The following is a 16,345-nucleotide window of genomic DNA, read 5'->3' as shown; positions in this document are numbered from 1 at the left end:
ATATTTCATTCTGATATCGAAAGAAAGACTGACAGAAGCAAACGTTACATTAATATTTTTAATCAAGAGACAGAAAAAAAGAATGCTGCCGAATAGACATAAATCTATTTTACTCACACGTAACATGCAACAATATCATGAAATATACAAAAGAATTGCTTCAAAACGTCTATTTCGCATGCCATATTTCGAATCGCGCTTTGAGCACATAGCATAATCGACAAGAGATAAAAAGCAATTATTATCACGAATACTTTCTTTGAGGCGGCTTTTGTAAGAGTTTCACGCTAGAAGAAAAAGAGTATGACCTCAGGTCTCAGGAGGATAATGCATCAGCAACGGGTGCGACGGCGCCAGTGGAAGCGCGCGAGCGAGACAGTAGAAACACCCACCGAGGCCAGACTCGCGGCAGTCGCAGCTAGTAGTAGTCAGTCGGTGGTCGGAGTCCGCGCGCGACGGATCGTGGAGTGATAGGCTTGTGCTACTCGCTCACTCGGTCGGCGGTCGCGGCGGGCGCGACGTCGCGATCGACTCCGTTGACTCCGTGTGCCTGCGATACAGAAAACACGTGCGTAGTGCGTTTCGTATATTCGTGTATTCGTGCATTCGGGTGCATTTGGGTGCGTGCGTAGTGCGCTTCGTGTAACAGCGGCAATGATAGGTGCGCGATTCTGCTAACGCACGTTCTGCGAAAAAGTGCGTCTACTTCAGTGCACAATCAAGCATTTTCGAGCGACGAGAATCAGGGATACGCGAATTCTCTCGACGAATTGATACTCTCGTATGTATCAATATTAAAAGGGAATATTATCGCGCTATTATCGTGAATTATCCTGAATACACGTCATATTCGAAAGGTACGTTGGTAGTGGCGGTGGAGGTGATTTGGACTGATGCATTTCGGTGGCCCACGCGACAAAAATACCCATGAAAAATCTCGGCAGCTTGCCAGACGGCCTCGAAAGCTGCCGTCGTGCTCGAGGTAGTTTTGATAAGATAATCCAGAGATGATCGTCGGGATATAGAGGCACGTCGATGGGCGCGACAAAACGAAAGGCGTCCTCCTCCACACGACATTGTTTCTCGTCATCGCGAAGGACAAAGTCTGAAAAATCTGTAGATTTTTTTTTTATCGAAACAGGTAACTACACAGTTGTCTTGAATGTCGACGTACGTGCCAAGGGATATAATAAATGCGTCCTCGACGTTCGCGTCGTATTGAGGTTCCTTCTTGCAAGAAGAATTTTGCGCAAGCACGACGTGGCATAAAGGCGTCACCACGTCTGGCGTTTATGGAGCTCCGAGATTCCTTGGAAATTATACTGCACCCGAATGCAGATCGCGGTAGGAGATACGGAGTGAGCGCACGAATGCATGGCTATTTTTGAAGAACCGCTTGGTGGAAGCTGTGCCCCGTATTTAACAAAAAGAGTCACACGTCAAAGGGAGTACGTGCGCGACAGAAAGGAAACGTCAAGTATTCTAGGCACGCGTGTATGACAACGAAAACTCGTTCGAATGATCATTTCTTTATTCTTTGGAATTTTCTAAATTGAATAAGTCGTACGTTTCAAACGTGACGTAAGTCAAATCAGAATTTGCAAATTAAAATATTTACATATTAATTTTTTATTGTCGCAATTATTTCTTGATACAAAACATCAATATCGTGAATGAATGTAAAGTAGTAAGAATGTGGCATTTCTATTGATGACGTTATATAATGATATTCATGTCATTTTTATTAAATGGCTACGTGTAAATTAACAAACATAATTTTTTTGGTACTTGAATATTGTATTGACTTTTGTTTCCATATTATATATAAACTTTCACAAATTTACTTATCCGTGAAAGTTTGCTTTCCGTAAATAAATATATAAATATATATGAGCAATATATATGAGCAATAATAAGTTCAATATTTGCAATATGTAAAAATTTTAATTGTAAAAACTTAGAAATTATATAAATTCTGCTATATATTTATATATTTATTTACGGAAAGCAAACTTTCATGGATAAGTAAATTAGTAAAAGTTTCTCACATGAGAAAACACTAGAAACGTACTATTGGTGACATTGCTTTTTTACTTAAATCGTGTTACAAGATTTGATAAAAATACATACATTATTTTACTGTTGCTTTCAAACGCGAATAAAAAATAGAAAATATAACTGACAAACTGTAAAACTACAAGAACTGGTCGAAACGTGAATATTTCGTAAAAAAACCTGCTGTTTCTAAAAATACGTATCACACTGTAAAATTCCTTGAAAATAAAAAAATCTTTCCATATTTATTTATTGATCTTGCGAATTTTTAATTCACATTTTCTCGACTACAGACATTGTTATGAATAATTATGATAAAAATTATCACATGTAATCTTAGATATAATTTAAGAAAATATTACATATGATCACGGACGCGATTTAGAGAAATATTACGCGACATATAAGAACATATGTACAAAACTGATCAAATTACTGCGAGGATCGAAATTGCGATAAAATTTGAAATTCAGAAACGTATAGATGGGATTCATTTCTGCCAAATGGTTCTTCGCAATCATGCATATTCAGTTGCACGTGAAGAAGAAAGGACGGCCAACTCAGATTAGGGACAAAATTCTTTGCGATATGAAGACCTGCTAACGTAAAATTTAAAAAAACGAGCGGTTGGTGACTTTCCCATGAATATGAAAGCTTTTATGGTAATCGTAGTTTTCTCATGTATGTTGTTAAAAAATTAATAAATGTAAATCTATGTCAGTGTTTAACTGTCACATACATGTAGCTGTCTTTTTATAATTGGATTCTTTCTGTTACGTAGTCCTTTCTCTTCATTCAAATTATTTTGCTGTTTTATACAAGGTTAAAAATATTTCGCTTCTTATTTTTGTCATCAAATAATTTTATGTAGAAAATTATGGATTGCAAAGACTTTTTTATAATCTTATTTTTTTAAGAATATTAGATATTCTAAGAAAAGAGCTTTCACCAAAAAAAAAAAAATTAATTAATTGGTTCAGTAGCATTGGATAAAGTCTTAGTGTGAAAAGCTTATATTCATGATACTGTAGTGTGAAACGGCGCCACCGCGCCGTTGAGTATCTCGCAATTTTTACAATCCGCTCTGTTGATGTTGTGACGCGAACTAAACGACCGTTTTTATTCTCGGTAGAGAAAAAGTGATGCTATGCCGAGGGAGAAGATGAGAAAGGGCGCGAACATAGAAGATCCCCAAAGAATAGCATTGTTCACGTAAAACGCACGTTCACATTTTAATCCACTGAAATTATGAATGATGCAAAACGCCATTAACTTGTAGCAATTCACTAATCTAGTAAACTGTTTTTAATTCACGATCAAATTCGTTTGTCATCTTTTTTCATAGTGTACGTATTTCGGCACGATAAAAGGAACGGTTTTGAAGTATCTAAAAATTCAACTAGCATATAATTCTGAAAATAATTTTGTTTATCAAAATAATCAAAATAATTATGTAGAACGCTCAAATAACTGATTATTAGAACATTAAGATTTTTTGCAGCGTTGTCAAACTTAATCAATCAATATTTAATCCTTAAATATCTTTTCGATATAACATATTCGATTCCTTTCCAATGCTTTTTTATTAACTTATTTATTAATAAAGATGTATACCTTAGCTTCGATCGTTATGTTCTTTAATGTCTGGCGTTTCAATTTAAAAAAAATAAATTTTTATAATATATCTTTTTTTATAAAAGTTACAAGCAATTGAATAGGATTAGATTGGATACGTCATTCAGTATATTGTTTTTATAAAGTGTCTTAAGCATTCTAATTCATAATTATTTGGATGATCTAACAAAATTATTTTCTGTATCTAAGAGAGTAATCAAGTTTTAGATACTTGAGCAAAATTGTTTTCTGCGTGTATAAGTTCAGTTATTTCCATAATTATTTCGCAGAGTTTCTATTATTCGCAGAATGTGACGCATGTTATTCGTAGCAGAGCCCTTTCGTCTTCGTGGGCGCAACGCCCTGACTGTTATTTGTTTGCTAAAATATTACGGATATAGGATATTATATATAGGTTGATCCTACCACTAGTTGCATAACATAACATGCTCTTGCAGTTTATTAGTAGATCATATTACTCCATCTAACAGGTTATGCCTATGAATTTATCACGATGTTCTAGATTAAAACAGATATGAAATATTTAATGTTTTAACAATCGTTACACATTTACAGCATTATAAATATAAGGAACGGAGATAATAATAAGTAAATTTGCGTTAAAATACTTTTCCGAAATTGAACATCTAATCGCAGAAGACATCCCTCACTATCGGGGAGTCGACGGCAATAGGATAACTTGTGAGAAACGAAGTTCTTATCGGTTTTCCAATTTTACCATCGCCGCTTCAGTTCTTCAGGCCGCAATTGTCGCGGAAATCCACGATTGGCGATGTGCAATCGGTATATATATATATATATATATATATATATATATGTGTGTAGAAATGCAAGATTGTGTAAGATTGCATACATATGCAAGGTCCTCACGTTACGTTTTGTCTTCCTTCTAACTTCTGTGTCAACGACAGCACCAAGAACGACTGTTTCTGTTATATTCACAGTGCTGATACTATCTGGCGGGTGTCAAGTTGTATTTCACTTGTAAATTATTTTTCCCGTGAGTCTATCTCTCGGCACTCCGTCCATCCGTCCGTCTGTTTGTCCTATCTACCACCTCCCGTATACTCCCCCTAGCAAACGCATCCCTAAAATATTTATGTGCACAGATATCGGGCTTCAAGCGCGGTCCAATCGCAGCCACCTCACGCGAGAGTACCGCGGGTCGATTAATATCGGACCACCTGGTCAAATCGTATTCGGATCGGAGGAAAAAAAGGAAAGGAAAAAAAGTCTGTCATTTTGAAAGCGCGCGCCGGGGGCGTTTCACACAATCGCGTACCGCTGGGAATTCCCACGAATTTCAGAGATCGTGTCGCCGTGGAAAATTAATCGGGCGCGAGTGTGTGGCAGCTTGAGCGAAAGTGGCTAGTCTACGAAAAAGTTTCTCGGATCCCGTGAGTAATCGACAGTGGAACCGGAAGTGTCAAGCTTGCAGCCGCAGCCGAAGGAAGTGGAAAGGTTCTGTGCGTCAACGGACAAATCGACGCGCACGCCTACGTGGAAGCAGGGCAGAACGTTAAATGAATGTTGTTACGGTGGGCGCTGGCGGTCACGACGGGAAAATCGAGGGGAATCGCTCGATTTAAATTCATAGATGTGCGAGCAAACGGATCTACAATGGTGGCTCGGCTCCCGCAACAAGTTCTGCTGCTACTCGTACTCGGTGAGTAAGAAACACCCGTGGGTATTCCAACAAATATGTCGCGGGATAATTGTACTTTTTTTCAACGATATTGAGAAAATAAAAAAGTCCCAATGAGAAAATAAAAAAAAATTTGATAGCATAGGTATATGTTTAAATTTTAAATAGAATTTTGTTGAATTTTTCAAAGATAAAAAAAGTTTCTTTCGCTACAATGTAATTACAAGAAATCAAATTATTTATGTATTTATGTATTTATTATCAATAATTTCATTATTGATGAAAATGTGGCAGCTCAAGAGAAAGAAAAAAAGGTTAGATGTTTTTCCAAGATATAAATTTAATTTAAAATTTCAAAAGACAAGAAATCTATATTTTGCAATTTGTAAAAAAAAAAATACGTTTCACTTCTATAATAATTTCTAGAATGCCAGTATTTTTTCATTTCTACCCTATTATACTTTTTAACAATTTTTTCTTTATTCAATTAAAAATTGTTGATATGTGTAAAGTTTTTTCATTACTCAAACTTTGAAAAAGCTTGTTAATGTAGACATTACATCAATTCGCATCTTATAAAAATTCATTGTTCCTGGAAATTTCATTTATATTACCTTCAGAATAAGGGGCTTATATGTCCTCTATATTTAGGCACCAGCTAAGTTAACCAACCATGTGTACACAGACGTAGGAGGTAAACGTGTATAGCGCCAGCTGATTTAACACTTTCGCCGTTTTCTTTTTTTCTTGGCGACGCCCAGCACGAACTAGTGTCGTATCGAGTTTCGGTGTAGCGACGCTTGGGAGCTTTGTCTGATTAAGAACACGAACAAACTGTATAATAGAATAGAAAAGTCTCAATATGTGATTCCATAGATTCTTTTTACATGAACAACACAGTTTAAAAGTTGTTAATTCTTTAACATTAAAACGATTTAACATTAAAACTTTATTATTCCCTGTTAAAAAAGAAACATTGAACCTGTATCGTATATATAAATTTAATTTCAACTGTAATTTAGTTTTTGTATGTAACTTGCAATAGTGAATATGTAAATAACTTATAATAAATTTTACGAAATATCTAAATTTTTGCAAATACTATGTAGATAATTTCAACATGTAGCGATATATGAAAAATTACCAGGATAAAAATCTAGCTAGTCAAAACAATAAAAAAAGAGACATTTATGTGATGTGTCATTTAATTGTAACTATTTTTACGCGAACTTTCATCGAAACGAGTACAAAACGAATAAAATTTAGAAGCGCATAAAACGCAAATTCATTTTTCAGATTTTTCCATTTTCTTTATTCTATTTTCTATTTATTGTTCTATTGCTGGTTTGCTGTTCTATAGAAAAGCATTAAACTATGTTATTGCGCAATACGCTGAATCTACCGGTCGTGAAGTTTTTTGCACTTGATTCAAATCCAGATCCGGTATGGACTTAAGGCGGCACATTCGGTTAATCCGCCTTAAAGGCGGAATATCGGGGCAAGAAGTGGAAGTTTAATTAAGTCAGATTACAAGGACCGAAATGAATAAAGTTTCATCAAAGAGGATCACGACAGACATTCCGGAACGAGAAAGATTCGTCTCGATTAAAGTAAGATCGAACGTTACGGCAATGAATAAATAAATAAAACACTAAATCACTTATACATTGTGTATATGTAATAATTCTAGTCGTTGATTTTCATTCTAACGTCAGGACATTAGATAATTAATAATGATATTTTTTTCGAATATGTAAGGCAAAAGAATTTTTGAAGAAAACTGAGGTTGTTAGAGTTAAAATTAAATTCATTAATTTTATGTTCACACAATGAAATAAATTCGAAAAATTAAATAAACCTAAATAAATTGTGCGAAAAAAATAAATAAATAAAATGTCTCGTTGTTTTTTCAATTAAATATACGTTTGTTAAAACAATTTAGATATATCGCACAACAAGCACTGAAATACCTTGTTTCCCTTTTTGTAATTACATCCCACGCGTTTTCACATAGAAAATATAGGAAACTTCAATGTAATTTCGACGAATGTGTCGTTTCGGTCTATATGTTAAAAAATTTTGTCCAATTTTTCGAATCGGTTCGCACAGTCGCTATTGCATGTCCGATATTTTTTCTCATAGGTAAATCGATAGTATCGGGTAAACGCCGATATAGAGCTCTTCTCGTTGATCACGTAGTGCGTCAGGTACAACCAGTTGCATCGTTAATTCACAGAGATACACTCGGCGAACATACCGCAATTTCCTGGCTCAGTTATAGATAGCGATCGACTTTGTCCAATTTACAGATTTCTTGCCACTTAGCAGAATCAATCGAACAATACAGTTGCATATTATTCGCCTAATTCGTTTCAAAGCAATCAAACGTTCTGTGATGTCCATCGAAAATGGTCGTTATATGGCCAATAATTGAATCCAAATACGAGTATGTATCGAAATTGGAACCCAGAAACTGCATGTGTTAGCAACATGAACGATATTCATTGATGACGGGAATTGCAAACGTAATAATCTAAAATTAAAGGCAAAATTTATTTACCAGTTGGTCCAGCGTTGACATAATTTTTTATAATATATCTCGAAAAATAATGTTAAATATTTCTACATTTCTATATTAATCAAGATTAGATTTTCCGTGCTAAAGAAAATATTTTGCAAATTTCTGGAAATAAAAATAAACAAAATAAGTATCTGTATGATAAATATTACATCGAGAATTAATAAAAATTTGTAAAAAAAAGGAGTAAAATTGTTTATAAAGAAAAAACGAAGATTACACTTGATATCAATGTTCTTTCATCTATCGAATTGTTTGCGGAAGCGTAACGAAAACATTGATGAGCTCTTTGTTGATCACGGGTATCGTTACGCGATACAACCTGCATCACTGATTCGTGGCTAACATTCAATTGCGGTTTTCTACGTCACTCCTGCAATTTCAATCTAACGATTAACATTGCGGGCGTCTGCTACATTAATTAAACATCGTTTAATACATATGTCACAATTTAACGACGCACAAATAAGTATGTCGAGAAAAATTGTTGCTTTTTTCGCTAGATTGATTTCTGATAAGCGTAAAAACATAGATCAACAAACGACGTGCTGTATTCGATTGTCCATTAACGTGATTGGCGTGCATTGCATCGCAACGCATCGTAGATTGCACTCTACTCTACTGTGCATTGCGTATTGCCAATGGCAATGTTACAACGAGATCCTCATCAAACGATATAACGTCGATTGTCGATCGTACTCAAATCAATTTCGATAAATTTTCAATAAATTTCGCAGCCTTGCGCTATTTTGTGTCAAGGACATAATTGTTTCTAATTAATTACAGCATACATGTATTTGTTTGGTTGAATAATTTAATCTTTAATCTTCTCCATTTATTAAGTAATATCATTATTACAGTTGAATGTTAGAATTACGTAATATTATTGTATAAATAATAATGTTGTGTTTTGTATTAATTATGTATATGGAAAATATGTGAAGAATAGTAAATGAGAGATTATAAATTGAAAATATTGTTGTTGTCTGACAAATTCAATTACATTCTTGGAAAAGTCAGTGTATAAAACGCAAGAATTTCTGATTCAGTGACACGTCCATTGTACATATTTGCAATTGCAAACCTTTCTCTTGTGGCCCCGTGTAAACACATTACGCACGGTTTTGTTTCGTTCTACCATTTCCATTGGAAAAGAAAGTATGATATGAAGTCTCGCAGGTAGAAAATGTAAAACTGAGTCCTCGCTTCGTAAAGGGAAAAGCGTTCAATTTACATTCACAAACAACAAGAGATGCTTGATACATCTATCATCGTATTCAAATTTTTCTTTCTCTCCCCTACTTCAAAAACAGGCGCAACTGTGCAAAGTTTACTCTATGAATTGTATTTCTTTAGATGACAGATTAACTAGATGTTGTTCTTCACATTCTGTGTTTCTTTCTTCATTTTTTAACTTCTGAAAAATTCTCAAAATTCTCCAATATCATCGATCTCAATTTCTATATAATATATGTCAGCCAATATTTCAATTTTCAGTGCTGCTTCATTCTAATTTATTATTTGTTATGTTGTGTTACATTTTCAATTTAATTTTTAATATTTGGCGTTTGATAAATTACATAATTTTGAGTTTGAAAACTTAATTTTGAATTAGACGTGAAACAATCGAACAAATGAGTTAGTAACATTAAACTTATTAAAATTATTAATTAAAATTATTATGTAATATTTTCATTCAAATCAAGTAAAAATTGAATTATCTAATTGCTTTATGCACGAAATTTCTTGTATTATATATTTCATATGATTTTATAGATTCTAATGATATATAATATAATTAACAGTTTAAATGAACCACTCCATTTTAGCGATATAATTACAAAATTACAGACAAGAAGTGTTACATTGGAAAAAAATCGCAAATCGCTAATTAAAAGAAGATAATCATAAATTACATTTCTCAATACCGTAAATAATCGGATTATAATATAGTTGAATTTAATAATTCTACTTTTATTAAAGGCAAGCGGATCTATGAAATAACAAGAAAACCGATATTAATTAGAAGTTAAGTCGCGTAATAAACTAGAATTTTCAACAGTGAGAAGTACTCTTCTTTAAATTCATTTCTCTGCAAGAATATAATTTCTCAAAGAATATAAAATTATAAAATTATTACAAATTGTATATAAGTTATCATGTCGTTCATTTAAGTAACTCATAAAATTTCTTAAATATAATAGTTTCTCATGTTCGATCTTCATAATGTTATGTATGATATATAAGTAAATATATTATGCATATAACGCTAATGAGAAAGAGAAAAAGAGAGAGAGAGAGAGAGAGAGACAGAGAGAGAGAGAGAGAGAGAGAAAGGAAGAATTGGTTAAATTGTTGCCAAGAAATCGCGATTGATAAAACATATATATTAAATAAAAAAATATAATTAATATATTCAATAATATTATTTTCTCATTATTACTGATTATGTTATATAGTCTCATCAGCAATTATCGGTAATTATTGCAATACTAAACAATACTTACATTTATCATTGGTTATATATTATTAGTTATATTATTGATTAAATTAGTTCAGTAAAACTGAAAATTTATTTTATAAAGGAAGTCATTTCGAAATTTGAACAAAAATGATAAAACATATATACATATTTTTATTGGAGAATAAATAGCACGCGATGAGAGAGAGAGAGAGAGAGAGAGAGAGAGAGAGAGAGAGAGAGCGAAAAAAACAGTCACAACACATTCTTCTTACATCTGATTAACATTTAAAAATTTATGCAATTATTTTTATTAATGTAAAAGACTATAGTTTTGCATCTGTTTTATATTCCCTAAATAATTTGTTCTAACAGAAATTGTTTAATAGCGTTGACCAATTTAAAGATAATGATCAATTTGTATTAATTGTAATTAGTTTTATATTCCATTAATCATTACAAGCCTAACCTCGTTTGTGCATTATGCAAATAAATATTTTTTTTTTTTAATCAATTTATCGTAATCTATAATATCTCAGTAAAATAAAAGAATTTCTCCATTACGGGTAAAAATTATGATGTACCCTCCTACGCTTCCAAGAAGTTCCTAATTAACCGCGATGCGCTGTCAATAATCGTCGATGTGAAACAGTGCCTTCACGACATTATAATAGATGACTAAAGTTTCTAGCAGATATCTCTATGTGCGCATGACAAGAATCGAGTGCAAGTTATAAGACGAATAATCCGATCGAACATCGACCATGTTTGCAGGATTGTAGATGCCACGTAAATATATCCGTTCGATATGCATCCTATTCAAATGCGCCACCGCATTCGCGAGAGATTCTCGGATGCACTATCAGATCAATTTGTAAGTTTCGAAGGGACGTTTCGTGCTTTGCATTGCGGACCAGAGATTTGTGGCAAAGTAGACATGTAACTAATCTAGATCCACTTGAAGAAAAGCGAAGAAATCAGTGCTGGAGCGTAGTATTAAAAGACATCAGGCTGAATAAACTGATTCTGAAGCTTTTATTTAAGATAGATTACTGAATGTTTTAATTAATCAAGTTTCGAAAAGCGTTATCATTTTTAATTAATTAATTAAAACTTTTAATAATAAAAACATCAAGTAAAAACATCTGTTAGAAGATTCGCAGAAAATCGAATAAATACATGAAGAAAATTCCATGTATTAATTCCATATATTATAACTATTGGCGATAATAGAGGACGAATGATATTTCCAGAACACATGATCCAACAATTTCATCAATGTTGGATATACCACAATTTCCTCCAAGAAAACCGATCTTTTCTGCAACGTCAGCGGCAGATAAAATCCACACGATTAATAGGCGTCCACCGTCTTTTTGTCCCGCGTGCGGGTTATCATTTCTGTGCACGAATTGTTCAGCCCGCGCTCGATGGTCCGAATTCTGGCACGCCGACAGATCGTCGCGTTGATATATAAGTTATTCGTGATCGCTCGTGACCCAGAATGTCCCCCGATGGTTCCCATTTTGCCTACCACGTGAATAACGAATAATAACTAGCGATGACTATGACGAAGGAAGTTAGAAGCTTCGCACGAAAAAAATGGACGTACGAGAGTAGCAGGGAAAGACGGGAAAACTTTTATATTTCAAGATAGACGGCAAATGAAAGGGTGATTCTCCGGAAGATTTTACGACCGCGACGACGTATTCGCTGGTGTGAATATAAATTGAAGTAATTGAGACATGAATGTCGACAATGACGAAGTATTAGAGTCGCACTGCGTATATTAGTGAAACTATGAACGCTCTTGTAAAAAAATGGTTCGTCCTTTAACATGACTCTAGAATAAAATAAAATATGAGTGTATTACAACGAGAATTTAAAGAACATTACCTCTAAAAAAAATTCTTGACGATATGCAAGGTGTTCACCGTAAACGCAAACCATTAAGAGTTTATAAAAATGAGCAATATTGTGGGGAGGGTATACAATAATAACGAAATTACAATTTAACATTTGTATAATATATGTATTATATATAATTGATATATTTAATTTGAAAGGAAATCAACCGGTTTACGTATTTGTATATACGTTTCATGTAAATAAACTTTTTTTAAATAATTAAATTTTTATTAATTATTATTAATGTAATATTTCGCTTCATTTCTAAATTTTGCGGAGCCAGCTCACTGTTTCACCACAAATTTAATATTTTATTTTGCAGGCAGTTGCCATGCACGCAGAACAAATATGGTAATTTATTATATATTATTCATAAAAATGAGTAATAATATTTTATGTTGCAGTAGATTGTTTTACCTTAAATCCTTCATGGATTATCTGTTTTTATTAATAAGAGAAGAATTTGAAATTGTCGTACATAGAATCAATGTATTATTAACGGTTCTTAAATTTTACTGTAATATTTAATTAGAAAAAATGAAAAATAAAAGGATACGAAAAGAATTAATAAATGTATTAGAAAATCAGTAAATGCTGTTAGAACGTACAAAAATTGCGTATAAAAATTCTATATAATAATTTATTTTCAAACTATCTACTTTCAAACTTAATTATAAATAATTTTATAATTTAATAAATATATTATTACTACAGTTTTTATTCTTATTCTTTCATAAAAATTATCAATGTATGATTGAGCGATTTAAATATTTCACAAATTTTGCATTGAGTCCGTATTTGTTTCACTGTAAAGAGAAATAACGCATAAGCGCACATGGAATCTGTGAGTACGTATGCACGTCTTGTTCAAATAAATTATCGTGGCAGGTGTGCGCATTTTTAAAGGCAAATAAAAGAACGTAAAGGCATGTAAAAGAATATAGAGAAAGTGACGAAGGAGAAGAAATGCTCGAGAGAGCCGCAAAATACTCGAACAAACATCAGTGGAAAGGAAAAAGATATTTTAACTGCAAAATATGACTCAGTAAAATTACAGTAAACCAACGGCGAAAAGTAATATCAGAGAAATACAAAAATAAAGTCTTTAAATCTGTGAATGCTGTATGTTATGAAAATGGTGGAACTTCTCAAATTTTCCATGTTATGTTATAAGTAATCGTAATTATTTACAAAAGAAATAAATAAAAACTTGAAGTATAATATAAAATACTAATAAACAATTTTACAAGTGAACGTGACTTCAGAAGATCGATTTAGTCTGTAGAATTATATATATATATATATATATATATATATATATATATATATATATATATATAGAGTCATGTATGTATATATAGACATATTAAAGTATCTATTGCATTTTCATATATAAATTTTGCTAGGTAAATATGTTGCGCAATAATAAAATATGATATTTTTCATATTCAAAAATTCAGTACAAACAAAAATAAAATGAAATATCTACCTATTCGTAGCCTGCGCACGAAACTGTACTAAAAATCCATAATCTATTTATTATATCGCATCAGTAAAATAAGATTCGTGTAAAAAAATGTAATATTTTATATATTTGTAACGTTCAGGTTTTGCATAAATTATCATCAATATAAAGCTACATCAAATGCATTTTTTTCTAGATGGCATATACATGAATTCAAATGTCTTTTTATACAATAAAAATGAACTAATTAAGATTAATCGTAATGAAAAATAATACTTACTAAAAATAATACATATAACATATAGTTTAATTGTTTGATGTGAGGTAAAAAGAATTTAAGTGAATGTTAAAAAATATTATAATATTTAGATACTTAGATATGAGATACTTAGTTTAATAACTAATCTAATAATAATTTATCATTTTTTATGTAATCGACTTAATCATAGCAATATATTTATTCATTTAATCATAATAGTATAATTATTAATGTACAAAAAATTAGAAAATTATAATTTCCAGTGTGAAACTTAACTTTCTGAAATGTTGTTTAAATGTTAATTATCTATAATATTCTGGTAACAGAAGTAAATTAATAATAATTTATTAATTTTATAAAATAAAAGCAAATTATTGTATAATGAAATGAAGAGTCTGTTATCTGTTTCCTAGAACTCTCTTTCTCTCTTTCAACAAATATCAAACATATACCTATCTCACTTTAAATTTCAAAAGTGTACACTAATTCAGCCACAGAAAACAGATCTATAGATCTATAGATCTATATGTGAAATCAAGTGAAGGTTCCGATTACCAAATAAATCATTGAATTGGCATCTCCATACATATTTTATGATAAATTCTTCTATATGCCAAATTAAATTAATATCCAAATAGTATTATCAACAGAAATTAAAATACCAATGAATATGAATAAAATGTGTTAAATTCGTCAAAAGTACGTGTTCAAATTTACTTAACAATGTTCAATATCACGAAATATTTATGTAATAGTGTCTTTCAAAATACAAGTTTTTGCTAAGTATAATTCATAATTTTTTGCATATTGATATGTTTCACAAATGCAATAAATATTTTATACTTTCATTCCTATTTAATCAAACATATCAACAAGACAGAAAATGCAAAGAGATATTTTTCAAAGGTATCAATTTACCTACTGATAGGAAATCATTTAAATTTCTTCACAAAGTATTAAGAAAGCAAATAAACACATCTTTTACGTCGTAAAATAGATCACGGTAGTCACTGGAAATTATTACAATATCACGGTGTAAAGGATGGAAAATACGCTGTGTTAGTGTTATTTCCGGCGGCGCTGCAATTCGCTTCGCGCCAGAAACTTCCGGTCACAATACTGGATTTGAAAATGTTCTGCGGCAACTTCTGTTCTCGCTTTATTGTTATTACACACGAGCGCGCTTTTAACGAGGCGTGTGCCACCAAATCTATATATATATGTGTGTGTGTGGGTGTGTGTACACACACCCACACACACATATATTATATCTAAGTACGAAAAGGCATAGTTTCTCTCCATTCCCTTCAAGAAAATACTGTACGAGAAGTTTCAAGCTTGCGCTTTCAACTTTATACGGTTCGTTACATAGTACACGCGTTACTGTTACAGTTAAAACATATACTCTCATAACCTATTCTATAATTCTACACGTATGAATGCTATGTGAATGTGCCCGTTGGAAAAATTAAAATAGAATCTAGAACAGTGAAACAATTTAAAATTTGCGAATAATATCCAATCATTTTTTTGAAAATCAATTATAAATTTTAAAAATATATTACAAATATTTTTTCAATTTATAACTATAAATTTTATACACACATATAATATATATATATAATATATATATAATATATATATATATATATATATAAAATTCTATTAATTTATTTTTTCTTTTTGCCTTTTCTTTTTGAATCATTCGCAATAATTACATTGATCGCTATTCGAGACGCGATGAGCTGTCTTTTTATTGGCTCTCAATTAGTATTTAAAATTTGAGAGAAGTTGTGATCACATTTTCCCCCATTTCGTAACAAGTTTTTTAGTATAAAAGTGCAAACGAACAACCGTGCTCTCGTAGGGGATTCTCTAGTTCACAACTACACGGTAATCTCAGCAATGTTTGTCGTACCGCTGCTGCTAGAAATTACTCGACCACCTTTGTTGTGGTTCTCTTTGCGACGCAAGCTTTCTCTTCTGCAAGCACCTTGCCAGAAGATGAAGAGAAAACTATGGACTGGCGAGAGAGGGGAGGAGGAGGAGGAGGAGAGAGAGAGAGAGAGAGACAGAGAGAAGAAAACTAGAGATGGATAAAAGGGACACAATAGTACACGTTCGCTATTGTAAAATAATTTCTTGTTACTAACGACAGTTTTACATGCAACAATAGTGTTTCTTAAAACTAACTCTTATTGGCATTGGAGTAAAGCTTTAAGGACGAATAGACGTACGATACCGGGACAATAGTTGTATAGCGGAAATTGGCGACTCGAGATGGTATGACACGATGCGATGCGACGAACGAGAGCTGGCCGATTGTGTAGTTTATTTCG

The 16,345-nt window shown here is 32.2% G+C and overlaps 1 protein-coding gene across 5 annotated transcripts in view; it reads left to right on the top strand.

Annotated features, from left to right (window-relative positions):
* The first annotated feature begins 378 nt into the window (after positions 1 to 378).
* Neto (Neuropilin and tolloid-like) overlaps positions 379 to 16,345 on the top strand; it is a 137,643-nt gene continuing 121,676 nt past the window's right edge. The window contains exons 1-2 of one of the 5 annotated variants that reach the window (XM_011062573.2): positions 379 to 1,141; positions 4,800 to 5,356. In XM_011062573.2, coding sequence (XP_011060875.2) covers positions 5,218 to 5,356 — 139 coding nt within the window. In that variant the 5' untranslated portion in view covers positions 379 to 1,141; positions 4,800 to 5,217. Of the gene's footprint in view, positions 1,582 to 4,799; positions 5,357 to 16,345 lie in introns of all 5 variants that reach the window. The other 4 variants (XM_011062575.2, XM_087409863.1, XM_011062574.2 and 1 more) reach the window with 4 other exon arrangements.

Source organism: Acromyrmex echinatior, chromosome 9, assembly GCF_024713525.1.
Source record: "Acromyrmex echinatior isolate Ae372 chromosome 9, ASM2471352v2, whole genome shotgun sequence".
Taxonomy (NCBI): Eukaryota; Metazoa; Arthropoda; class Insecta; order Hymenoptera; family Formicidae; genus Acromyrmex; species Acromyrmex echinatior.
This window is presented reverse-complemented; position numbering and strand designations above follow the sequence as displayed.